The sequence below is a fragment of the Pseudochaenichthys georgianus genome, chromosome 14 (assembly GCF_902827115.2).
Source record: "Pseudochaenichthys georgianus chromosome 14, fPseGeo1.2, whole genome shotgun sequence".
NCBI lineage: Eukaryota > Metazoa > Chordata > Actinopteri > Perciformes > Channichthyidae > Pseudochaenichthys > Pseudochaenichthys georgianus.
This window is the reverse complement of record NC_047516.1, coordinates 13,032,822-13,059,855: the sequence shown is the minus strand read 5'-3', so window position 1 is coordinate 13,059,855 and position 27,034 is coordinate 13,032,822. Positions and strand designations below refer to the sequence as shown.

The window sequence follows — 27,034 nt, the reverse complement described above, 5'->3', positions numbered from 1 at the left end:
CTCCCGATTTTTAATCCTAATGTAATCATCATCTTCACCACGATCATTTATGTTTATGTCGCCGAATTGACATGAAAGCACTGACAAATATGAATATACTGTAGTCAACTTCATTAAAACGTTATTAACGTGCCTAAACTCAGTAATTCACCATTTCTACGCATGACACAACACACTTTGTCCGTGTTTGGCTCTCGAAGCGTTCCCGCATTGACGTCACTTCCGGCTTCCCCCAAAACTTCAAAATGAGTGAAGGAATTTCCCCGCGATGTTCGAAAGTATTGATATTTAACGAAACGGTATCGCTTTTTCTTTTTTAAACTGACGGTTCGAGATTACTAGTAGCCCAATATTTCATTGCACAACAGTTGTTGGGATGGTGTCACAGGCTCTTTAAGATTAAACAGCACCTCATACATTACGAATGGAAAGTGGAAACTTAAAAATAAACTGATGCTTTGTAAAAAACATAAATGCAAGCTATAATAAGTCGGAGAAAAGGTAATGGCAGGTTGTTGCAAATCTTAGTACCAGATATATATATATATATATATATATCTATTGGTGATGCTAGAACATTCGTCATCATGATGAATAGCTGATGAAAATATTTCTCGTTTGAAACAACCTGCATGCTAGAAACTGAGCGCTGTCTCTTTAACAGGCTGCATGGTGCTCTGCCCTGTGCTCTGAGCATAGTGGGGGAGGAAGGGGGAGGGAGGTTGTTGATGGAAAGATGAGCCCTGATTGGCTGAGTCTTACTGAGGGCAGTGACATCACACGGAGGAGAGGCCCTGTGGTGTAAAATAACATCTCCTTTTATGGGACAAGCTGGATCGGTCCATTCTCAGAGAGAGGTGAAACTGTGTTACCCTTACTGCTCACTTAATACTGTCTTACTCCCTGTAGAGGTTAATGTCCTTACAGTCTGTGATGCTGATTTGCAAATTAATCTAGCTGTATGGCTGTCTTCAAACCCAGCTCATTTAATTTGTTAATCCTCTTTAAATTAAACCTCTTATTTTATCCCCTTTTTGTTTTACTGCTCGTGATTTTCTTTTCTTTTTTTTAAAGTTTTTAAGGTGTAATAATCTGCCATAAGACTTTATTCCCTTCTCTTTTCTTGCTCTTTCTCTACTTTAATTTAAACTGTAAGGTGTAATCAGTCAGTTGTTTTTCATAGATATGTATTGCACTGTTTCAGGAGTATTTATAAATCTTTGTTGTGCATTGTGCTTCCATAACATCATGCCCTAATTTTACCATGAACATTTACACACTCACCCACACCCCATCTTGTTATGCAAACTCATTTAAATCTCAAAACCATACCACAACACAAACAAACAAAAGCAACTGCTCCCCTTACACTTCATCTAGCATTTGACCACCCCCGCTGTTTGTGGATGTGGTATCTACCGAGAACGAGCAGTCGCCTCCCCTCCCTAAGTCAGATTTGTCACCACTCCAAGGAAATGAACTGTGCCTTCGAGTAAAGAAACTGTAGTTACACTCTTCCAGCTGGACGTCCACAGCCAGGTTTTGAAAGAAAAGAGGGCCAGGGTGTCTTCAACGGAGGAAGTTGCCGTTGAAATTTAGGCTGACAAAGTCATAACGAGAATACTTCTGAGTCCCTGGGAGATCCTTTGAATCCTCCTCCCTCCTCCTTCCAATGTTTCAGTGGTCGGGGCCATGGCCTCTCAGTCAGGGTAAGAAATGCACAGCTAGTTGGCTGCTTGACTTATTTCTCTTGAAAGAATAAAGCTTTGTTTTCACTATGTTGTACAAGTCCTACAGATTTAGTTTTGGCTGGTCGTACTTGAATGCCTGTCTCACAGAATCCCTGTCCTGTATTCATGGTGCTCAGGTGACCATCACTTCTTCGCCTTTCTTTTTTTATTGTGTTGAAGACGTGACCTGGATGTTATGTTGTGAGTTAGAAAGAGACCAATGAGCAGATTAATTGAGTTACAGAGTGAACTGCAGACGTTGACCTTTTCAGTCTGGCACACTGTTGAATGATTACAATAGATCTAGCTGGAAAACCACAATTTGATAAAAGTAAATGTCATTTTGACTTGTGCTCTGTGAAAATGTTTTTGCTTGAGCAAAGCTGTTCTTATATTTAAACAAACATTACCTTCCTTACTATGTTGGCAGCTGATCAACACCGTAGGGCTTGGGCCTTGGATGCACGATCAACCAACAATTCAAATCGATGTTCACTTATGATCTGTTCCTCTTAATGTTTGCTCTGCAAATAATTAGAAATTTAAATTGCATGTCTTGGGTATTTACTAGGGGTGTAACGGTATTCGTACCGTCACGGACACATGCAGTCACACGGCGAATACGCCTTTTTTTTTTACGACTGGGAAATAAAGTCTGTCACTCAGGGCAGTATTACACTATATATATAATCCAGGGGGCGGTATTGCGCCTAAAAGCCAGCCGCCCGTAAATAACAAATTTTAAGAACACGAACACAATATATGAAGAAGAACAGTTAGTAGCTATGGCGAGTTCACACAACACACAGGAGCTAGAAGACCCACCTGCTTCTTTTAAATCAGGTGTGTGGGAACATTTCGGGTTCCCTGTGGACTACAACAATGACGGGGTGCGAGTTGTGGATCGGACGAGGACGGTGTGTCGGCGTTGTTCGACAGCGGTGCGGTATGCTAGTGGTAACACGTCAAACATGTTCAATCACATCCGAGTCAGTCTCAGTCCCCAGCAAGAGGGTTTTCTCGACGGCAGGTGACATAGTTACCGCCAACAGATCTGCCCTCACTACTGACAACGTAGACAAACTCATCTTTTTGAAGAAAAACTTGAAAATAGAGTAAAGCTTGAGTACCTTTATTTAGGCATAATGGCCTCACACACTCACAAGTTAATTACACATGTTAGACATTGCTCCTAAAGGTACAGATTTGATTTTGTTTTATATTTATCATTGTATTTATTTTATATTTTGACATCAGGAGATGTTTTCTGTTCTGTATTGCCTTTTATTAATTGTGATTGAAACACTTTCTTATTTATTTTAATATTTTCAAGACATTCTTTTTAGTTGTTCAGCTTATGTAACCTTTTTGTTTGACAGCCATTATAAATAATATGGCCATCTGTGTGTGCGTGTTACTGTTTGTGGTTTGTTTTTAACTGTGTAATACAGTTAATGATTCCAAATGTTAGAGTTCCTTATTTTCATACCAAAACTTGCACTACTGTTAAAAAATAAATAACAGCAAAAAAAAATATGCATTTGGGACCGAACCCGTACCGAACCGTGACCCCCAAACCGAGGTATGAACCGAACCGTGACTTCTGTGAACCGTTACACCCCTAGTATTTACCAAACTTGGCTGATATATAATATTAGGATAGGCCTCTAGTGCTTTTTCCCCCAGAAGCCCACAGGTTTAATGGCAGCTAGTATTTGCTGGTATTGAGTCATATCTGTGAACATCTCACAATTTGTCAATTTACATTGGACAAATAAGGCCATCTTTTACCAGGCACTTCCTAAATATTTGGCTTATGAATACCATGGGGGAAACCTCTCCACCAAGTGGTAGTAGTTGCTCTGTCATGTTAAACATGAGACTATTGTTGTAGTATTTACTTTTCTCTCTATCCATGTTGTAAACGGTATGTTGGCATGTGGGAAACCCCCCCCCCCCCCCCCCCATGCAGACAGAAGCAGGTTCAACGTTTTTAAAGAATCAATACATTTCAATTGTGTTTCTTGAATAGTTTTTTGATTCCTTTACAGGTAATTTAAACATGCCATTATACAGAAAAGTTTGCTTCCTATAGGACTTTTCATATTTACCTCAAAGTCTGTTACTATCATTATTTTTGTTTGGGGTTTTGAAACCTAAAGTGATTAAAACAAAACAAAAAGTTTTTAGAACATGTCTGGTAATATTCACAGAGGCATTGTTTTACTGTCATTTGATTTAGTTGTTGGTGTAAAGCCAATTTGCACCATGTTTTTCACATTCTTTGTCCCATTTGCATACTTGGCGTCATTATAAAAAAACAAACATTTTTTTCTCCATTAAGAGGACTACAGTGATCTTTCCAAAATCAACATAGGAGAAAGAGAATATGTTTAGCTTTTCATTTCTCCTTGATAGATGTCATGAAAATGTCACTTTTTCAGATTTTTGCAAAGGCACAAACATAGAAGAGACTGCTGGCTGCAATGGGTCTAAATACAAACATGTATTCTCCAGTAGAAACTAATAGCAGACAATTGAGGCTGCGGCCACACGAGGACGAATTCGGTCGTTTGCGTTACTGTTTAGTGTCATATAGACCGTTCGGCCACACGAGGACGACCGAATACGGCACTAAACGACTGAGGAAACGATAACGGGTCCCAAGGTGGATAGAAGGGCATACGCAACTCTCTGGGGGGTCAAACGGCTCCGTGTGTGCGCCCTATCCGAACATTTTCAGATCACTGATAGTGATTGCGCAATAGCCCCGCCTCTCCCCACCTCTTCTGCTCACCTCCGCTTACCCCGCGCCATTGCTGAAGTGTTTCGCCACCAACAACAACAACAATGGCGGATCGCAGAGTTGCTATCGTGCTCCGGACGCTATTGACCATGCTACAGTTGTTTGTGCAACATCTACAGCAATAATGATGAGGCAATATCCCCGCCTCTCCCCACCTCTGCTGCTCACCCCCGCGTCAAAGTAAACTGCACCCTGAATTCAGATTATTTATCTTTCTCTCAATATGGACCTAAACGCGAGTGAAGTCTAATCTGACAGGACGGAGACACGCAGCTCTGCTCACCTGCAGCTCCTCCCGCTGCAGCAAAACACACACTTCAAGTCAGATCATCACCCTTAGCTATTTTAATTACCTCTCAAACTCCCTAAACTAGTTATAAATGTTTATTTTTACAGTCAGCCGGGTCACTCATTACTGGATCAGATGCTGCATGAGACAGACACTGACGCTGTCCGAAGAGAGGGAGGAAAAAGAGAGGCTCCGTGTATTTTATTATTATATAATATAGTCGTTATTCATTTGTTTTAAAGCTCAATAAATAACAAAGAAGACCTTTGACCGGCACTTTTTATAATTTTGTCCAGAAGATTTAAACTTTAATACACGTTGACTGGCGAAAAACTCTGCCCGGTTCCCTCGGCCCCCACCGCGGAGAATAAACAGAAGGGCAACCATGACAACCTTCTTCTTCGCTGCTTTTGTGGAGGAAGTTACAGCGCCACGTACAGGCTCCTGCATATGTACTGCAGCTTCTCCAGCGGTTGGAGCTAAACGGAGCGGTCTCGTGTGGACAGACACTATCCGGATAACTATTGCGTGTGGACGGAAGCTTGTTTGCGTTTGCGTTAATCCTATGCGTTTAGCCGTTTTCGTCCTCGTGTGGCCGCAGCCTGAGCCTCCTGCGTAAAGATGTTAAGTGCTGTGCTACAGTATCGCAGGGTGTAACCCACTGTTCAACTCGTAAAAAACAACAGATTGGCTCAATTAGTTTGGCAGAATGGACATGAGCAGTGTTTACAAAGGATTCTGTGCCTCAGGCTTTTGACCATTTAATGCCCCGGCCACACAAGGACGAAAACGGCTAAACGCATAGGATTAACGCAAACGCAATCGCAAAAAAGCTTCCAAACGCAATATTCACCGGATAGTGTCTGTCCACACGAGACAGCTCCGTTTAGCTCCAACCGCTGGAGAAGCTGCAGTACATATGCAGGAGCCTGTACGTGGCACTGTAACTTCCTCCACAAAAGCAGCGAAGAAGCAGAGTTTTTCGCCAGTCAACGTGTATTAAAGTTTAAATCTTCTGGACAAAATTATAAAAGTGCCGGTCAAAGGTCTTCTTTGTTATTTATTGAGCTTTAAAACAAATGAATAACGAATCTATATAATAAAATACACGGAGCCTCTCTTTTTCCTCCCTCTCTTCAGACAGCGTCAGTTTCATGCAGCAGCTGATCCAGTAATGAGTGACCCGGCCGACAGTAAAAATAAACATATTTATAACTAGTTTAGGTAGTTTGAGAGGTGTCTCCGTCCTGTCAGATTAGACTTCACTCGCGTTTATGTCCATATAAGAAAGATAAATAATCTGAATTCAGTGTGCAGTTTACTTTGACGCGGGGGTGAGCAGCAGAGGTGGGGAGAGGCGGGGCTATTGCCTCATCATTATCAGAAAATGATCGTATAGGCCAGGGCGTACACACATACGCAACGCTCTGGGACACCTTGGGACCCGTTATCATTTCCCCAGTCGTTTAGTGCCGTATTCGGTCGTCTTCGTGTGGCCGAACGGTCTATATGACACTAAACAGTAACGCAAACGACTGTTTTCGTCCTCGTGTGGCCGGGGCATAACTCTGTGCTAACAGTGGCCCATTCACACGTTCAGCCCCTCGGCAAAATCCACATTGGCGTGCTCATTTAAATATACGCGTGGTAACGGCATGCTAAATGCAACTTTGGTATATAACCATTTTGTTAGATGTATTTTTCTAAACCAGGAAGATGTAGATTGTTATTTACAGGCCTTGACATTGGCCTTTTCTTTCACCACAGATTACATTAAAAGCATGATAGACCTTCAAATGATACTTGGTGCTCGTCAGCTGGGTGGTAGAAAAGGCCAAATGGCTAACATCAAGATGGATTTACTTTGATGTGGTGTGAAAAAATGGTAAACTGTAGTAGACCGTTTTTGTCTGAAAAAGAGGTCAGTTGTACTTTACGTTTGACTAAGTGTGTTATTCTGCCTGACTGTTGTTTAGTTTTAGAAAATGTATAGTTTAAAATGAATTCTTAGCTGTGCTGTAAGGCAAAATAAATCCAGAGGTGATAGTAGTGGGCGTTGATGGAAGTTTGGACGACGGATAGGATTTCCTTTTTTCTTTACACCTCTCCTGAAAGAACTGGTGTTAAAGGAGTGTCTCAAAAGTTCAGTGTCCTTGGATGCATGCTGAAATTTGGTTTAATGTCTCATGGCTTTAGTGCGTAAATCACGTAGCCTGTTGTGAGCGATGAGTCAGAGTTGGGTGTTGATGATGTAAAACAGGCAGAGGCTTTGTTAAGAGGTTGGTTGTGAAATTACTATTTAGACTTTCTGATAAGCTCACAGATAACCAGTGAGAAGTTGTTAAAAAAAAAACTACTACGTGGAACAGTTTTTCTCAAGAGCTTGCAATACTTAGTCAATAGAATACTATTGCGTAATTTTCCTAATCCGATCTCATGTAGAAAATGTGTACATTTTTCCAGGACACTGAAAGTCTAAACATTTGGAATAGTTAATCGACCAGTTCTCGTTTAAGATCTCTGTAGTTAATCTGTTCCTTTTCTGAAATCAGTTTTGTCTCTGCATTTCATCTGTTCATTCATACTAAAGAGCTGAATAACCACCCTGTGTGTCATGATGGTAATGTACGAGGAGGCTGGCTAGTTGTGGTATAATCATACTGGCACACTCACTACAGCGTTAAAGTCTTTGTTGTCATGGGAAGAGCCGGAAGTTTCGTACTTTAATGACTTGCGACACACCTGGCCAATTAGCTTGTTCTTGTTTTACAAGCTGTGTAGTTGCTTTCTGTAACAGAAGTATTTTTTTCCTTTGTCATATGTTCATCACACACATTATGCCAAGAACAAATGGATAGTTGGTTTAGCTCACAGTTATGGAGTTTTATTCTATTCCACTCAAGTTATCAACCCCACACATTGTAATAAATAAACTTGTAAATTAAGGTTGCAACAACCATAACACATTTTCCTTGTTGATTATTTTCTCAATTAGTTGTTTGCTCCGTAAGATGTCTTATCAGTGTTTCCCAAGATGCTGTCCTCAGATGCCTTTTACCACTCAAATTGAACAAGCTGGAATCAGATCATTAATAATCTTGCAGCTCTATTCTCATTGGAGGACTATTTGAAAACTGACTGGTTTCAGGTGGATTACACATTTACCTGAACCATCTTTACAAGCAGATTGTTTGCAGTTCAAGTAGTTTACTGAGCATTGTGTAGACCAGCCTAAACCTATTAGAGACTACTTTCTCTATAGGTTATCTCTGTGATTCACTCTCTGTTCATGATGTGTGGGTTTCAATAATGATGGACCTACTGACTCATGTTAGAGGGTAGATTATGGCAGCAGTATGATTTGTGGTGAACATTTGGAAACTTCCTCTTGTTAATATTCATTTCTCAAGAAATCATAGCTGGAAATTGAACCGGAGTTGTTGCCTCACCATTAAGAGTAATTCTTTGGGACGTTTTTCTTTCAGGATACTGCGCAGTTTGTAGCCATCCTTGTAAAGCCACGGGATAAGAAGTGTGTTTACAGTCTCTCCTCGGCGTGTTTTTATCTTGACTTTTTGTTGTTCTGTTTGCGTTATTAGCAACATGAACCGTGAGGACCGGAATGTGCTCCGAATGAAAGAAAGAGAAAGGAGAAATCAAGAAATCCAGCAGGGAGGAGGAGAGGCCTTTCCAGCAAATTCACCTCTCTTCCCCGAACCCTACAAAGTGGTAAGTTTATTTACCTGTCATTCAGTGTTGACATGTAGTTGATTAGTCAATTTATTTAGAAGTAATCACGACAGGAAGTGAGAACTGACCATAGTACAGTTTAGTCATCATACCTTCGTCAATTGTGCCTGCTTTGCTCAGAAGAATGTTTAGCTACAGGCTTCTGTGGCAAAGTTGGAAACACTCTTTGCTTTGCGTGTCTTTGTACACATGTGAGTGTGTGTGTGCACACATTATGTAACATATGTTTGACTTCATTCCTGCATTGCTACAGTCTGGAAAAGACGTTCTGTTGTAATTCAATTACTTGATGTCAGTTAAAGTGGTTGCCAAGAATTGCTTATTTCTTTTCATGTTTTTACAACGATCTTCAGGATCCTGCAGATTTGGTTTTGTTTATGGTTTGTTTGATGAAGGCTTAACAGGGTAAACTCATAAAATGCTTTCATATCCATGCGGGACATGTTGGAGCTCGACTGACGATGACAGTCCTTTTTTTTTTTTTTTAACCAGATGATCTGGCACACATTCTGAGCTGTAATTGGCTGATCTGTGTGCAACGCAGTATGTGGTGGTGTTACTCGTATGTATTCAAAAAACACAGCGGATGATTCTCAAAAAATGTGTCGTGAATTAAATTCGGTAATGTTATCTGCAGGGTATTTAAGCTATTGACTAACTCTGCACAAGATGCTAAAGCTCTAAACTGAAAACACCCGTCTTCAGTTAGGTGGTTGGTAGTGCAGCTGAAGAAGGTAAACATGAGATCACTACACTCTCCTCCCCTTTCCCCCCCCGTGTCTTCCTTCTGTGCTCACAGAAACACATAGATGTAGGCCAGCCAGCTCCCACCCGGCCACTATAATTGTAAAGAGGATTTGACTTCTCTAAACTGGTCTAATCTTTGCCACTAACCAGATTTTAGCCGAGGTAAGTGGCTCCTCTCCTAGCTACAGTGAGCCATCAAAGCGGCACAGAGGAATCTGTCCTGACAGGTTGGGGATAGAAAATGGGAGCCGAGGTGAGCCATGAGTGCTGGCCCGTGTGTTTTGGACCAAAACAAAGTGAAAGGTAAAAATCTGACTTTGAAGAAGGAAAAAGTCCTTGACATTTGCACAGGGAAAAAGGCAGCTGCAGCAAACAAGCTTTATGGTGCATGTTTGTTCTTCGGTCTTCAGAATCTCTAGCCCGGGTTCCAATTGGTTTGTTTTGAACGCTTGGAAAAGGCTTCATTTGAACAGTTATGTTTCTGAAGGTTAGGGTTCTCCTTGAATCTGAATATACTTGCTTGTTTTTTGTACACGTTAATTGGGGTCACTGAAGTAACAAAACAATCATTTAAATGAAACTATCCCATCAGCAGATTTGTCTCATTGCATCTCACACCAGACAGAGCAAATCAGACCTCGCTAAGCTTTTATTAATCCTGAGCAAAACAAAGGTTAATATGAACAGCTGTTCAAATAAACAAAGTAGCATTATGCCTTGATTGCAGTGGGAACACACATTTTGTAAACTCTTTTTTTTTTGCAATTGCCTTCATAGTAACAATTGGGATGTAATGATAACAGTTTGAGTGAAGGTTTAGATACCTTGAATGAGTCTCTTTTAAGAAGCGTTACTCACCCTGTGTAGTACAAAACAAAAATGGAAAAAGCCTTCTATTTGAGTCACTTGCTCTTCTACACTTTTCGTCTCTTCTCGGAGTCTTATGTAAGCTTCAGTTTGACTTTTTTTCTCCATCTCTGTCATGTTTCACTAAGTGGAAGTTTACTGTGTTCTGCAGGCCATGTGTGCATGCAGCTGCAGCTGTGGCCTCCCAGATGTAGACCAGCAAAGCTGTAACGGTTTTATAGTGCAGAGTTCACCACTTCTTACTCAGCTGCACAGAATAAAAAAAGGAAAAGATCTGTTAAAAGATAAACTTCAACATTGGTATTTTGTTTACGATGGAGCATACCGACTGTATAAATATATATCGTGATTATCGAATGTGCGTGTTTGTTAATAGCGCCAAGATCTAGTAGGCCAAAACAAAGAGAAAAAAATCACAGATCCATTCAATACATTAAAGCTGTCCTTTTACTGCAGTTTGAGAACCACCAAGACTGGGCTACATTTTACAAGTAACGGATGAAAAAATGATTTCATGGGTTGGCATCTTGCAAAGACAGCAGATAACTTGGAGAGAGATGGCAATTAGTGTTTTGATCTTTTGTAATTTACTGTTTGAAGTGATGTTGGAAAGGTTAGTTCCTGGCTATCAGGGAAGAACTGTCCGAGGACCGGGGACTGTTTGCAGGGCAGGAACCAAAGGCTCAACACGGTTCCTTTGATCAACATGGAAGTAAAGTTCCTGAGTTCCTAAACGGGGTCCTGAGAAAGTTTCTAAAAAAAGGAAACTAGCTGTACACAACAACAATTTCAATGAGTCCAACATGTATAGGTGCCATACTTTTGTCCTTTCAAGTACTTGCATTATGTTATTTACAAAAAGCAGAGGGTTTTGCTGTTGAACTGGAGGTTTATTAATATCCTAATGCAGCGCGTCATCACTGCTCTCACTACAAACAACCCCCCATAAGAAAATGGATGATGCTTCACTTCACCAGCTACACACGTGTGAGGCAGGCCGTGCTAGCAGGAGGTAGTGGTGTGCATGTTATGACCAAGCTAGTTAACATTTCCAGCTACAGATAACGGCTTGTGTTTCCTCACCCTCTGCGTGAATCTGTCAAACAAAATAGGAGGTCTGAGGCTTCATGTGAAACTGGATATTGTGCACTGAGTGTCGGCTGATTGCTATCAGGTCGGCTGGAACCTGTGGCCTCAAAGTGATTGATTAACCTCTGTGTGGGGACTCTGGGTAGTCTCTTATCTGTGTTAACTGATAGGTGTGGACTCTTGTGAGCCACGTGATTGGCTGATCCCTACGTTCAATCGATTATTTTCAAGGAAAAACTGATGACACGTGCTTTAGGATATAATTGGTTTCTTCCTTTTGTCAGATGTAACTCTACTTTTCAACGGTGTTCTTTTTTATTTAGTGATTTAAAGTTTTCCTTTGTTGCAGTGATACATTTTCTCCATTTTCAATGTTTTTGATGGAAAGCAATTAACCCAAGTGTTGAACTTGTGCCCATAATGACTGTTTTCTCTGCCCCCTCTTCTCTCCTGTCTGCCTTTCCTCTGTTCATTTGTTCTCAATGGTTTTCCTCTTTATTTTTTTTCTCTACGTCTGTCTTGTTTTTTTTCTTCTTTCATCATCATCATCACACTGTCCTCTTTCCCACATCTCCCTCCCCCTTTCTCTGCTTCTCTCTTCAGTCCAGCAAGGAAGATAAACTGTCAAGCCGTATTCAGAGCATGCTGGGCAATTACGACGAGATGAAAGAGCCGATTGGTGACACACTTCCTAAGCTTGGCGGTAAACCTTCTAACAGCTCGTCTTCCTCTGAGGAGAAATCGGGCCCACCTTTGTTTGGGGGGGACCAGCGCGCCGTCGGTAGCGGTGGCAGCAGCAGCAGCAAGTGGACTCCTGTTGGCCCCGCAGCAGGTGGATCTTCATCCCAATCTGGGAAACGCTCCGGACTTCAGGGCGGGCACGGCAGCCAAAGGGGCAGCGGCAGTAGCGGCAGCAGCAGCAGTAGCCAAAGACACGGAGGGGAGGTGCGGGAAAAGAAGTCGAGTAAACACAGCGGAGGGTCAGAGCACTCAAAGTCACACACATCAAGTCCGGCCAAGGGCTCTTTGAGTTCCTCCGGCAGCAACAGCCACTTGCGGGGCTCCTTGTCCGCCGAACAGCATCACAGTAAAGAGCGCTACCGCTCCAAGTCCCCACGAGACCGAGAGGCCAACTGGGACTCTCCCTCACGGGTTCACACCTCCTTCCCCACTGGACAGCACTCGAGTCAGGCCTTTCCCCCGTCTCTCATGTCCAAGCCTGGCTCCATGCTGCAGAAGCCCACAGCGTATGTGCGGCCTATGGACGGCCAGGAAACGGCAGAAACCAAAAGCTCACAAGCCGAAAGCTACAGTGGACAGTCGCACAGCAGCACCATGGGAGAGATGAAGTCTAACAGCAAGGCCTCACTTTCCAAACTCAAGATCCCTTCACAGCCTGTGGAGGTAAGGCTCATCTACAGGCTTTTCATTAAGGGGTGTTCTGTTTGTTTATGTGGCACTTAGAATAAATTAAATCAAAGTTCCTATGATAGTAAATGAACCTCAAGAAAAGCTTTGATTGTAAAAGGAAGTAGTGCAGCCGCAAAATCTATTGTAGCAGAAGTTTCATGTAGGGTATATAGACTGTATAATGGAAATGAATATATTACCTCTCAGCATGCTGTACTTGGCACATTTGAACTTCTAGTCCCATAAAATGCCTATTGAATGACTCGTGCCACTTAAAATGGAAGCTGCCTTTCACCCACTGCAATGATCATCCTGTTGTTCATAAACATGTGTTGATTGGGATGTTTCTATCTTCAGGGATCTGGTGATGCCAACTGTGTCGATGAGATTCTGAAGGTATGTAAATAATGTTGTTTTGGTTAAAAACTCCCATCAGGCCATCATGAGTATTCAATGAAAGGGCATTACTTGCACCTTACAACTCATTTTCACATTTTTTCCCCGTGTGTTTTTTCTTCCTTTCTTTCAGGAAATGACTCAGTCGTGGCCCCCTCCGCTGACAGCCATACACACCCCCTGCAAAACAGAGCCCTCCAAGTTTCCATTCCCCACCAAGGTCAGCATAGCACCGGTCCCTGTGTTTACTGTTTGATTGGAATGACTGTGTGTCATGATGAATAAGCTTTAAGCTTTAAGCTTTAGTTGGTTACCAGTGTATAGGGCAAACAGACCTTGGTAAAAAAAAAAACAATGCAGAGAAACAGCATGCGGTTGTTGTGCTATACAAACTAAAATGGACTTTATACATATGTAATGTAATAATTGAAATGGTTAAAACACTTTTAGGTGTTTATTTTATGCTTGCCTGTCAATATAAACAAGCAGAAACTAGAGGAAAGATAATCCTGTTTCATTTAGTATTCACTTCTACAAATGCATTTTATAGCTTCATGAAAATAACTTCCATTTTCTTTTTTTCCCTTAGGAATCTCACTCGTTTCCAAGTGGACACAGTGAGTACAACACACACTTCTTATTCAAATACAGTATATTTAAGAAAAAAACATATTTATGCACATGCATTTCATGTTTGCAAATCCTCATGAGGTTTGTTTGTGTTTTTAGAGCGAGGAAGTTCTTCAAAGAGCTCCAGCAGCCACCAGTCCAAAGCCTGCGAGGAACAGCCCACGTAAGTGTTTCATCTCTTCCTCACTTTGCTCTTCCTCATCATAGTTTTGCCAGCATTCATTCAGACAACAGAGTAAGAGACTAAAAGAAGTTGTTAAAGTAAGACATATTTAGTAACCACACATGCATAGATGGCCTCCAACTGCAGCAATTCCACTTCTGTAATACAATAGAGATTTCAGTGAGTTTTATGCCTGTATCTCAGTTTGCTGGAAGACGACCTGAAGCTCAGCAGCAGTGAAGACAGTGATGTAGAACAGGAGTCTGCCAAGAACGCCTCAAGAAACACATCAGCAAGGTAAAGCACAGAGTACATTTACTTGAATTTGAATACCGAGTTGTTGTTGTTGTTGTGATTGTGGCGGGGACATACAGTAGGAGGAGTTTTGAGGCCATGGTGGTTTAGTGTCAGCTTACAATATATTCAAAGGTGTTTGTGATGGTATGTTCTTTAACTTATAAGATATGGGGCAAAAGTTGGTTAGCTTTATTATTGTTGTTGTTGTTCTCATTTTGTTCCCTTGTGGATATTATTGGTTTGAAAATAAATGTAGGTTTTTTTTATTGATTTAAAATATCACTGAATACCACAATTAATCATCTGATGTTGGAGACTATTGCTCTTTGTGTTGGTTTGGCAGGGATTCGCTGTACAGGGCATCTCCACAGGGGTTTGTTTAATTGGGTTAACACTCATTCCTAGTCAGGCTAATTCTCAATTGGTTTGTTTGGAAAAACAAAGCTACATTATGTGCAAATGATGTAACTCTTGTAGTTATATATTTGTAAAGGATAATCCTCAGCTGTAGATCTGTGTTGATGTCCAGAGATAATCAGCATATTAAACACTTACCTAATGTTAACTAGCAAAGAGGTGACTCTCACACAAAGACACACACATTTTTTTTGTATGCATCCTTTAGCTTGCCTTACATGACTTGGAGTTTGCTGCACACCTTTAACACACTTTGACTCTTTTCTGTGATGACAGCAATAACAGTGAAGGTGCGGAGCAGTCGAGGGATGACTCGAGCAGCCACAGCGGCTCAGAGAGCAGCTCGGGGTCCGACAGCGAGAGCGAGAGCAGCACGACGGACAGCGAGGCCACCGAGCACCAGAGACCCGCCTCCCCTGAGGTAAAGACCTGACGGTAGCTCTGTACAAAATGATAGTGCTGCTTACAGATGCTACTCTGTATGTGTATTCCATGCGTAGGATTTGTGGTTGTGACAAGGCATTCGTTGTTCTTTCTTCTTGCCACAATACTATCTTTTCCTACAGGTTCTTTTTCTTTAGGTTTTATACATGACCATTTTCATTTACTCAAACAACGTCTTCCATCTGTTTTCTCTTCAGCCTGAGCAACCTATGGCCAACAAGTGGCAGCTGGACAACTGGTTCAAGAAGGCCAAGCAGTTCTCCCCAGCCTCTCCAGTGGACAACAATGTTCCAACCAAGTGCAAGAAGGAGGGCAGAGATAATGGCTCAGGACGAGGCTATAGCAGCCAGGGAGGGAGCTCAAAAGACTCAGCAGCACCCACCCCAAGCAGGGACCTACGGGCGGCACAAAAGGGTGCAGAGGGTGGCCGTGGGAGGCAAAAATCCCCCGCCCAGAGCGAGGGTGGCACAAGTGCACGGAGGAGTGTGGGTAAAAAGCAGCCCAAAAAGTCTGAGAAGCTCCCAGTGGTGGAGGAGCCTAAGGGTGGTCTGAGGGTGGAGAGTGAGCCGGCCCCCGAGATCCCCCCTAATCGACGCATAGCTGCTACTAAAGGTGTTCGCAAACCAACCATCAAAAAAGAACCCAAATCTTCCCCCAGGCCAACCGCTGCTGCCGTCACCACAACCGCTGATAAACGAAAAGCCAAGGCACCAACGAAGACTTCCCAGAAGTCTCGTGAGTTTGTCGATACGGACTCTTCGTCATCAGACTCCGAGGGGAACGACAGCATCCCGTCGTCATCACAGACCCCTAAGTACACAGAGAGCATCAGGACCCCTGTGTGTGTGTTTTCTCCAATGGAGGAAAAAGAGCTGCTGTCTCCACTCAGTGACCCTGAGGAGCGTTACCCTGCAAGGCAACCCCAGCAGCAGGTTTTACTAGTGAAGATAGGTTAGTCAAAGCTGCTCATATACTCATGATAGTATCATTCAAATGCTCTCTGCATTCTATTTTGTGTACTTGTCTCGCTAGAAGTGCACACCCCTGAGGCCTTTCTGTTCTTTGGATCACATTGAAGCTTACCCTTCCCTTTCCTTCCCATTTCCTATAGATCTCAGCTTGCTATCGAGGATCCCAGGGCGGCCCTACAAGGAGCCTGTAGAGATAAAAGTGGAGAGGGACGACTCTCTAGACAGGGACAGCAAAGACTTCAGCAAACAGAGCTCTGAGAAGAGCTCGAGCAAGGGCAAGAGGAAACACAAGGTATGAGACTAATGGATCAAATTCCCCTCTGTATGCTCTTTCATACTAAAAGATATGTCTGGCTGCAAAGAAACCCCCTCTTCAGAGGGTTATATCTTCAGTATGATTATGCACATTATTACTTTTAAAACATAAGTTGTGTTTTTTCCATTTTTAGTGTCCTTCCAACAGAATGATGTATTTCTTCAAATAACCTCTAAACAGATTATCATTAAAGAAAGAAAATGCCGTCATCCAATAAACAATTGATTCAATTTGGGTGGAGATCCAGATCTGATTTTGTGATACGTTGGGGTGTAACAGCCAGCTGGAAACCCTTAGCATGTGGTTTGTCCACTGTAATAATTGTAGTGATTTAGACTCTCTTTGAATCACATCTCTACAGAAACATGTAGACGCACTACTAAATGAGAATCTTTGTGTCTTCTAGAACGATGAAGAAGGCATCAAGACAGAGAGCAAGAGATGCAAGCTGGAGGACAAGTCCCTGTCTCATCATAAAAACAGCAGTAAAGAGTGAGCATTGTTCTTTTTTCTCCTGGTGTGCATTAACAGTAGAACCCTCTGCACAGCCGGGACACTTGATACAGTAGTACTTTAATTCTTTACAGGCTTCCCATCTGTTTTCTTCCACTTCACAAAATAAACCCTAAAACAGTAATGAGCATTAAAAAAATAAAATGTTAAATGGGGTATTTTTTTCTGTAACCTTGCAGCCTTTTTAACCTTTATTATAAGTGTAATATTACATTTTCTGAGTGTTAATATTTTGTTGAGTTTAGAACTGCAGCAAAGCTTGTTTGTTTAAGTAATTAAAACAAAAATGCTGTGCTACAATGACAATTAATATCCCTCCAGGTCTAAGAGGTCTTTGGAGAAGAAAGAAGAGCCAGTCCCCTCCCCTTCCATGTCGGGTCTTCAGCGAACGCCCAAGGCAGAACATCCGAGTCGAAAGAGGACAGTCAGCCAGTCCTCTACCTCTTTGTCCAGCGGGACAGGAAGTGGAAAGGAGGGAAGCCTCAGCACCAAGGGCAACTCCTCCTCCAAACACAGAAAAGGAGAGGACAAGGGACGCAGCACACGCGAGGGCAAGGTGAGTGTAACACTATCACCGGGCATTAGCTGTATGTGTTAATAACTGGCAAGCATTGCGGATACCGGCAAGTGCAATCTTTCATCATGTTTGCCAACTGTGCAACATTCCCCCTGGGGAGTTGTGGGAAGAAGGGCTTGTTCCAGAACATCTTCTATATATAGTTCATTCCCATTATCCTTAAGAGCGCACATCATTTCTAGCTCCAGAGACCCTCAATCTCACCCTGTTCTCCATTTTATCGTCCACTTCAAGTCCCCTTTTTATACCTGACCCTTTATTCCCTCCCGCTTGCTGTCTCTGCAGGAGAAATCCTCAAAGAGCTGCGATAACCAGCTGGCTGTGCCTCCGCTCACCACCGAAGGCTCCAAGGCTCAGAGATCCAAGCTGGTGTTTGAGGACAGGTAAGAAGAGCTCTTTCCACTGTGGATAACCCCTCAGCAGGGTACGCAGAAAGACCTGCTGTGGGGATCTAGAGTTGCCTTTGATGCATAAAGCTGTAGGAGGTTGGGTTGAGGTCATGAATAGATGTGCCTGCATGCAGAAGGGACGGCGTGCATTTCCATTTTAAAAGGCTCTCTGTTGGATCTGTCTTTTTCATGCAGAGGAAAAGAAACGACTAGTATTGTCTTATTTTTGGGGGTTTGATGTAATACATTTTTAGGTGTAGTTCTGTGCCAAGAGGAAATGAATGTAGAAACCTAACCATCAAACAAGCTTTTCAAAAAATCCAGCCAAGTAATGAACATTTGTTTGACCTGTTTTTAATTTGGTTTCAGGGTCCATTCGGCAGATCACTACCTACAAGAAGCCAAGAAACTTAAACACAATGCAGATGCACTGGTAAGAGCAACAGCCTGAGGACTATTTACCTACAGTATGTAATCGAGAGGCCCCGGTGTTGCAAAATGGTGTTGCAAAGCAGTTAGAGGAGCGTGTTGTTTCACAAGTTCTAGACTTACAACATCCTGGTGACGTTTTGCATAGAGATTAATGCAACACATTTTATATTCAAGTGACTATGTAGCAGTGACGTGAGGTTCATGGCTGGTGAGGCACTGACTCTTTCAGAGTCAGATTTACAAATAGGCTATTATATTTTGACCTTAATCGAAATATTCTGTTATTTTCAAAAGCTTTTTTAGTCTGATGCTTCGATTCATTTTAAACAGACCGTTCAACAAAAGGATACCCAAAATCGAAATATTGGATTGTTCTCTCTTATACCTCATTCACACCAACGGTGTTTCGGGGCCGATTCGGAGCAGGAGCTTGAAAAGCACCGGGTTTTCCTGTTCACACCGCAGCCTCTTAGCTCCGGAATCTGGTTCGTTTCAAGCTCCAAAAAATTGTCCGGCCAGAGCAAAAGCACCGCATACGTCACGCTTACGTCGAGGCAGGGGCAGAGACAGGATCAACTCCTGAACAACAACATAAAGTGAAACTTAACAAGCAGCAGTGGTCCACTGAAGAGACCAGCTACCTACTGGGAATCTGGTCTTCCGAAGAGGTACAGAGGAAGCTGGAGCACAATCGGCCATTGTTGTCGGTGTCAGCTGTGAGGGGTTTCCGCGCGGTTTGGCTTTATGAAGCAGGCACCATTCGGACTCTGGGCGGTGTGAAAAGAGCCGGAGCTAAACCGAAGAACCGGTTCTGAACCTGAAAAGCTCTAGCACGGAGCTTGAACCGGAGTTGCGTTGGTGTGAATGAGGTATTGGTAAGATCTCATTTTCATTACAATTGGGGTCTTACCTTGACTTGAAGATGAAGTCCATGCTATCCTTCTGGACAACAATCTCTATTACCTTTTTGTAAAAGTCCTCCTTATCTTCCTCTAGTTTCAAAAGTCTAGTTTGTTGTTTGCGTCTACCGTCTATGCGTAGAATAACAGTAGCAACAAGAAATTGTGGGCTCACGTGCGCCCCCTTCAGTGCAGCAGAGGTTATGGCTGCCCCCCCTGGTGCTTTCTCATTGCCGTTGTATGATGAGACCAGCGAGCCTAAATATCATATCTATGTGAAATAAGTTATTTAGAGACTATGGATAGCGAGGATAAATGTAATAAAGGGATCTACAAACATTACATTGGTGACATACAGTGAGATGGTGCAGGCATGCGCTTAGGGCCCGCTTTCCAGCCAGTTTATGTGGGGTGACGTATTCTGAGGTGAGGCAGAGCTCATCTGTGCCTCAACTCACCACAGTAACTGGCTTGAGCGCGCTCACAAAATAAGTGGCCGCGCTAAATTAGTGCCCGTGTTCCAGCCAGTTGATGTAGGGTTACGTGAGGCAGAGCTCATCCCTGCCTCACTTCTCATCACTCCCATGTAGCCTAGTTGTAGCGGAGCTTGGCAAATTTGCCGATTTTGACTATAAAAAGCGGTTGGAATTATACAGAAATCACATTTACAACACAGATCATTGGTGAGATTTTATTATTATTTAGTTTTTCTTTAGTTTTTTTTCCCGTTACATTGGAGTATGACAGGTGAGTCTCTGCCTCCCCTGTCTGCACGTTGCTGCTATGTAGTATGTATTGTATTGGGTGGGGTATATACCTCAGACATAAAGTTTCCGGAGCCATTGTAGTCTCTGTGCTCTCACATTTTGAGCACAGTATTGCATTACAAGCAAAAATGTATAGAATACTTTTGTTGATGGACCACTGAAAGATGACACCCCCCCCCCCCCCCCCCCACACTTTCCAAACACTGACCAAAACACGCATTTTAATCTGGCTTTTAATTTGTGAATTGTGTTGCTGTTTGAATATATTTTTTTAATTCTTTTATAATGTCTTGCTGTTTTAATAATTTATATTCTATTTTATCTCGTTTTATCACCTCTGTAAAGTGTCTTTGAGCACCTGAAAAAGCTCTTGGAAATGAAATGTATTATGAGCAAGTGACTATTTTTAACTCCTCGTCTGGTGTCAGTTACTTACCTGAGGATTATCACATACCTCACTCTGCTGCATGTTGTTTCCACTCACAATCCTTGACAAATTCCTTTGTTACTGTTTTCTTTTGCTTTCCAAATGTAAAAAGTAACTATTAAAAAGTATCATTGGAGAAAAATCTCCAATGATGCAAACACACACACACATTATATGCTCACAATTAACATTTCTCATTGTTCTCTCACAAAATATAACTAATTCTCTATAATGTACCTAGATCTCAGTTCATTAACCCACAGACACTACGGTGCATAATTGAGTTTAGCATTTTATTTTTTAAACACAAACAAATTGTATGTATTCCACACAAAATCATGCTCAAACCATGTCAAATGAGAAGTCATGTGAGCAACATTTAGACCTGTTCTGCAGCTGTGACAGTTTCAGAAAGGTCTGTGTTATATTAGACTAGTTCATGCTCACTAACACTCAGGATGCCCCTTCAACAGAGATTTTAATGTTTTCTTTGTCCCTGTCCCCTCTTTGCAGTTGGATCGTTTTGAGAAGGCCGTGTACTATCTGGATGCCGTGGTGTCTTTCGTTGAATGTGGAAATGCTCTGGAGAAGAGCGCCCAGGAAGCAAAGTCTCCCTTCCCCATGTATGCTGAAACGGTGGAGCTTATCAAGTAAGAACGTAAACATCTAAATCATCGTCACGCTCAAGGAAAACTCCACCAATTGTACACATCAGTCGTTTTTTCAGGTCTTTGGTAGTATTAGCAGCATGCATGAATTGCTTTAGGTCATGTCACCTGAGTCAGCGACAGTTGGGACTGAAGATGACAAGTTTGAGAATAGAGAAGTGCTTTTGCCAGACAACTGTATCCAATTCCTCATCGCTACATATACTGCAACTACCATAACACCCCAAATATTCAAATGAACTGTATTTAGTAGGATTAAGTTTAATTGTGGGTATTGTAGGCGCAAGTGTTTGAAAAATAAGAAGACCGTTTGTAATAATACATTTAAAAAAGATGCTTTGCACTGTGTCACATTGTTTAAAAAGTTTCTAAATCAATATGAATATTATCACAGAAATTCTTTGTATTAAATGTTACATTGACTGAAATAAGTGTTTCTTTAATAACTTGTAAGCTCATTCTACCATAAACCTAACGGCTGTTCTCGCTGTTTGTTCAGATACACTATGAAGTTAAAAAGCTACCTGGCCCCAGATGCTACTTCAGCAGACAAAAGGCTAGCTGTGCTTTGGTAAGTGTGCAAAAGCAATAATGAATATTGTTGTCAGCGGTTTTGTCCATTTCTTAGCCTTCATCTAAAAGTCCTTGCTATTTTATTAAAGGAGAGTTTTAGATCAATATGAACCCATTTCTCTTTACAGCCTACGATGCCAGTCTCTTCTTTACCTGCGGTTATTCAAGCTGAGGAAGGACAGCGCACTAAAATACTCCAAAACACTCACAGAACACTTAAAGGTACTTTTTTTGTTGTCCAAGCTATAATCCAGTGTTGCTCGGGAAACCTTCCAAACCACAGGAGCACAATTTAAATTCCATGAATGTATGTTTCTTTTCTGTCCATGTGTGTCCTGCTGTGTACATAATGTTCTCCACTCTCATTTTGTTTGGCAGAATTCTCTGAGTAACACCCAGGCTCCCTCTCCTGGAATGGGAAAGTAAGTTGTGTGCTAATTTAGCCTATTGGATTTTAGATGTGATTGTGAAGGACACATCTGCGTTGATTGCTAGGAAAAAAAGTACTTCAAATGACATTTTCCAACATTTCAAAAGGTTTTAGAATTTCACATAAAGTTCATGAAACTATTGGAAATACTGTTTTAAAATAATATTATTGACAGAGTTTAACAACTTGTTGGCAAGAAGCTCTAGAGTCATACTGAGCAGGAATGACATGACGATGGATGATTTACAGCTCAGTTTCTTACTGTCATGGGGTCAGGTTTCTTTTAAGCATACTTTGCCTTACGTTGTACCAAACGTGTTTCTGAACCTTGTCTGCTTGTTTCTGTTTGTGTAGCAGCAAGGCAGCAGGCATGCCCTCTCCGGTGTCTCCCAAACTGTCGCCAGGCACGGCCGGCAGCTACTCGTCGGTCAGCAGCAGCAGCAGCAGCGCCAGCTCCTCAGTGACCATACCTCAGCGGATCCACCAGATGGCTGCCAGCTACGTCCAGGTCACATCCAACTTCCTGTACGCCACAGAGGTCTGGGACCAGGCGGAGCAACTGTCCAAGGAGCAGAAAGGTAAACCGCCTGAGAACAGAGGCATGGTTACGTTAATGACATTTACTCAAGCAATGATGTATAATGACGAGGAGTTTGAGGATTTTATAGTAGTTTTTTGTTAAATCTTTTGGGCCTTGTCTTACAATGTATCTTCTGACTGTTCATGTATGCACCATCTACACCAAGGCAAATTCCTCGTACATGTTAACATACTTGGCAATGAAACGGTTTCTGATTCGCTCGCTACGTCTTTGTTTCCCCAGAGTTCTTCTTGGAGTTGGACAAGGTGATGGGTCCTCTGATCTTCAACACCAGCAGCATGACAGAACTGGTGCGTTACACGCGGCAGGGCCTCCACTGGCTGCGACTGGACGCTAAGCTTATTCCTTAGCAGAGACTCCCTCCCTGTACGCTGCTTCCAATCCACACACACCTCTGCAACATGTGCTCAAAGACACACACGCATGCCCTCACAGACAGACACACATTTAAAGGATGTACTGTACGCACACACACAGTCCACGTCTGGTCCTCCATGTACACACACGTTGATGAACTTCTCAGACATATCTCCAACACTGTGTCCATTTTCTACACCAGCTTGCCAAAACCACTGAGCAATCCAGGGCATCTCACACCATCGACAGTCTACACAGGGAGAAGCATCCAAACTGCAGCACAGGAACAAAAAGCTTATGCTTCATATATCGGCATTCATACAATCTTTGAAGGCCATGGTTTTATCTATTCGGCACAGAAGCGCTGGGTGAATTATTTGTTATGGAATCGCTTAAAAATGGGGTTTGGTTTTTAGGCTACTTTTGGCTTTTTAACTTTTTATTTGACTTTGTCTCACCAAAGTACCTCCCATAAACACCAAAGGTGCTTTAAAATGAAGGTTTCTCTTTATCGTTTTTGTGCCTTGTATGTGAGCAACAGGAAAGCAGACACCCCTCATATCTGAATCAATTGTTTTTATTTTCCCTTTAAACTCATGTTATGCATTTTTAAGCATTTTGCAGTTGAAGCTGGCAACATTTATGATTTGAATTGCAGACTTTCAGTTGAAAATCAAGTCCTGTTAATGTATTTAGAGCAAAGAGGATGTTGGCCACAAATGAAGCATTACACTATTTTAATTTATCTTTCCTTCAGAAGCGCTGAGCTTATCTTGAAAAATGCCTGAAAGTTTTAAGGCCGGACTGTAGGAAAGGCCACTGTGCACAGCAGATTAATACTTCTGACATGCACATATTTATAAATGTTCGCTTTATCGGTCAGTGTATTGGATTTTTAACAGTGTCATCTTTCCAGAATCACAAACTCCTTTAAGCCCTGCTAGAAAATGTTGGTCAATTATTACAAACCACTGTACTCCAGTTTGGTGCAAGGAGCAGCATGGCCTCTAGAGGCTGCTAGCAAGGGCTTTTAGACTCTTGACCTTAATAAAATATATCACCTTAATGTTCTCTCTAAGAGGTTTGCGGTCTTTTGAAGCTCCAGAATACAGGTCACTTCCTATAAAAGGTTTATTCACTCATATCTACATTGTTCATTGGGAAATATCCTCCAGGAAGAGTTGCATCCAGACAGTGTTATTCTGTTTTTGATCCCCTTTGTTTGCTCAGAGTGTATTTTTCTAAGTAACAGCAGGGAGTGTCTTAAGTATTGAAGTTCATTTCCACATACAATGCAGTTATTTACATTGCCGTTTATAAAAGCTAGGCCTGAGTGACCACTAATCTGACACAATAAAAGCAAATCCATACGGAAGGAAATACTTAGAGAGGCAAACTCATCAGTGTTGCTTTTATAGAACAAAGAGTTTTTAAATCTATCATTATATATATTTCAAAAAAGGACTATAACGGCCAATAAAGATTTTATTTATATACCAAGCAGTTTTTTTTGTTTTTTTCTCTGGCCAAGCAGAAGTATAACTTTTCAAATGCATTCTTTTAAAACAGGGTTAAACCAAGATGAGATGCAAAGTATTTGTAATGTAATTTTTCCTATTTAAATTGTATCCATACTTTTATTACAAGATGGTGGATATGAAACATGTCAGCCAGTAGTTAGGCGGAGTAACACTGTATGCCAACTATCCAGATATGAACATTTCTGTTATTAGTTTGACATTTTCTGGTTGTCATCAAGGGTAAAATGGTGTTTTTTTTTTTTTTTAAATGAAGCTGTTATGACACTTGAGTGTTTGGTAACGGTCAATGACATGAAGGAATGTCCTTTTTTTGTGCTTACTTTTTAGATCACTTCCTTCTAAAACATGCTGGAAAAGTTCAAGCCTGGGTCAAATGGTATTAAAACTATTATTGGTTTATTTTGATTAATGATGAGATCAGTTTGACAAGAAGAACGCAACAGAAGTCTTAACTTGTTGGCACTTTTCTTACATTTTCAATCATAAATGTGGTGCATTGACATTTCATCTATCACCCTTTTCATCTCGAGACAAAATACATATTAGTAATTGTACTATTTGGCTCAGATTTGACCTTTTTGGGTTATGTTTTTTTTGTTATCACTGGCTCCCTGGTCTTTATTGTAGGAGGGGATACTGTTATTTCCTCTGGCACTTGAAAAAGAGAAAGCCAGACGAGGTATGATTTTAATCTATGCAGGATTTTTACAACAACAAAAAAGGATCTGTTTCTTTGGAATAAATGAAATATTTTGGCTTGGGATTTTTTTCCACAGCTTCTTTCTTTTTCCCGCCTCAGTGAGAAACCTATTGAACTCAAGTGTCCAATGCCTTTAGCTTTTGCAATTTTGTCTACTGGTTTAGTATATATGTGTATATAGGTCTGTTTTATAACCAAACACCGATGGCTTGAGCCATTTTGTACTTAAAGCTGGAGGCCACTTTTCTCATAGGAATTACTCTGTGGGTTTTGCCAGCCCAGTAAATGTCTTCATACACTGGTACACTTTGTAAGTACAGGTCCGCGCCTTGTGTTCCCTACACTATCTTGTAGTCAAATGTACAACATTTAGCATTAGAGTAATTTTGTTAACAGTTTGCTACTCACACTTATTTATTTTTCTGCCCCTTTGCTTAATATTTTTTTCTATTTTGCCATTTTAAGGAGTACCATTTTATGAGATAAGATGATGTAAATGTATCGGGGTTGTTCATGATGAGATTTCCTTGTAAGTAGTAATTAATATTAATTCTAACTTGAAAGAATCCAGGGTAAGATGAGTTTTTTTGACATTCGGTAGGAAGATGTTAACACGTGCATGTTTCTATTTAAATACAAATGTATAAATTGTAAATATAACATTTCTTTAAGGGTGAATTTCTACTACAGGTTGACATTTTTATTAAAAATGCTGTAAATACATCTTGTGAGATACTTTATGCACATTATTTTTCCTTCTGGGCTTTTTTTGTTCACTTCTTCTTCCAAGCTGTTACAGAGTACATCCGAGTCTCTTAACACTGTATATCACATTGATTTTTCACTCCTTTTTTTCTTACCGCTCTTGTATTCTTTGTCTTCTGCTTCACTGTCTCCCAGTACCATGGTCGCTACAAAATCATTAATGTCTCTAAATCCAAGTGCGAATATTCTGTCTTCTCTGTATTTGATATGGAGGCGTGTTCTTTTCATGAAGTGTATATTGTTGATCTCATGGGATGGATGGATGGATGGATGGATGGATGGTGTGTACAGTCTGTTGTTTAAAACCAAGTCTGTTTCCTCCTCACGAGAGCAATGTATTTACTATGTGTCCCTTTTGAACAATTGGTCCAACATGTCTTTTGAAACAGAGGTATTTCTCTACAGGTCAAAACAGTTGTAGCAGTTTATACAGTATGTTGTATAACACCTTTTTTCTAAAAAGTCGTCTCTAAAGTGAGGCCAGCAGCATACACTATGTACATTAGTCTAAATTGGATTAGTTTTAAGAGAACTGATAGAGATACTATATATGATGGATGCAATATGATTAAAGGTACTCAATGAGTTTGATCTTCAAACTTAGGTTATGTATAAAGCATTCTTGTGAAGTGAGTATTAATTGTGACTAATGAGAGTCTGTCCTGAATATTCTTTGTATTTTGCCGTATTGAGAATAAAATATATATGGATATGTTTAATGGAGTGTTACTCATTTTATTTAAGCAGCTGAAGGTTGTTATCGAAAACATAACACTTGATGCATTCATAAATGGTTTATTCTAGTACAAGATTATTCATTGCAACAGGTGATATTTTGATATATTGTAAGGTCAAACTGAAAGGGCAAGTTAGACATTGGATATTTTGAAATGATTTACAGAACAAAAAACTTAAAAATTATCTGCTAACAAACATAAGCAATGATTACTCAGCTAAACATGCTGCTTATCCTCATGTGATACATAGTGCCACGAGAGGCCAAAACAAAATATACATATATATATCATTTTTAGTTTAGAAATCTGTTTTACATGGATACACTTATTGCAATG

At 41.2% G+C, this 27,034-nt stretch overlaps 1 protein-coding gene across 9 annotated transcripts in view; it reads left to right on the top strand.

The window, feature by feature from the left end:
• aff4 (AF4/FMR2 family, member 4) overlaps positions 1-26,680 on the top strand; it is a 34,800-nt gene extending 8,120 nt beyond the window's left edge. Inside the window, exons 1-21 of one of the 9 annotated variants that reach the window (XM_034099293.1) lie at positions 1,481-1,709; positions 8,425-8,554; positions 11,891-12,682; positions 13,046-13,084; positions 13,218-13,304; positions 13,674-13,701; positions 13,814-13,877; positions 14,082-14,174; positions 14,868-15,012; positions 15,233-15,986; positions 16,147-16,298; positions 16,729-16,814; positions 17,157-17,391; positions 17,698-17,795; positions 18,171-18,234; positions 20,840-20,976; positions 21,494-21,565; positions 21,696-21,789; positions 21,946-21,989; positions 22,352-22,575; positions 22,821-26,680. In XM_034099293.1, coding sequence (XP_033955184.1) covers positions 1,693-1,709; positions 8,425-8,554; positions 11,891-12,682; positions 13,046-13,084; positions 13,218-13,304; positions 13,674-13,701; positions 13,814-13,877; positions 14,082-14,174; positions 14,868-15,012; positions 15,233-15,986; positions 16,147-16,298; positions 16,729-16,814; positions 17,157-17,391; positions 17,698-17,795; positions 18,171-18,234; positions 20,840-20,976; positions 21,494-21,565; positions 21,696-21,789; positions 21,946-21,989; positions 22,352-22,575; positions 22,821-22,948 — 3,483 coding nt within the window. In that variant the 5' untranslated portion in view covers positions 1,481-1,692 and the 3' untranslated portion in view covers positions 22,949-26,680. Of the gene's footprint in view, positions 1-1,480; positions 1,710-8,424; positions 8,555-11,881; positions 12,683-13,045; positions 13,085-13,217; positions 13,305-13,673; positions 13,702-13,813; positions 13,878-14,081; positions 14,175-14,867; positions 15,013-15,232; positions 15,987-16,146; positions 16,299-16,728; positions 16,815-17,156; positions 17,392-17,697; positions 17,796-18,170; positions 18,235-20,839; positions 20,977-21,493; positions 21,566-21,695; positions 21,790-21,945; positions 21,990-22,351; positions 22,576-22,820 lie in introns of those variants that run through there. The other 8 variants (XM_034099292.1, XM_034099295.2, XM_071205527.1 and 5 more) reach the window with 8 other exon arrangements.
• The last annotated feature ends 354 nt before the right edge of the window (positions 26,681-27,034 follow it).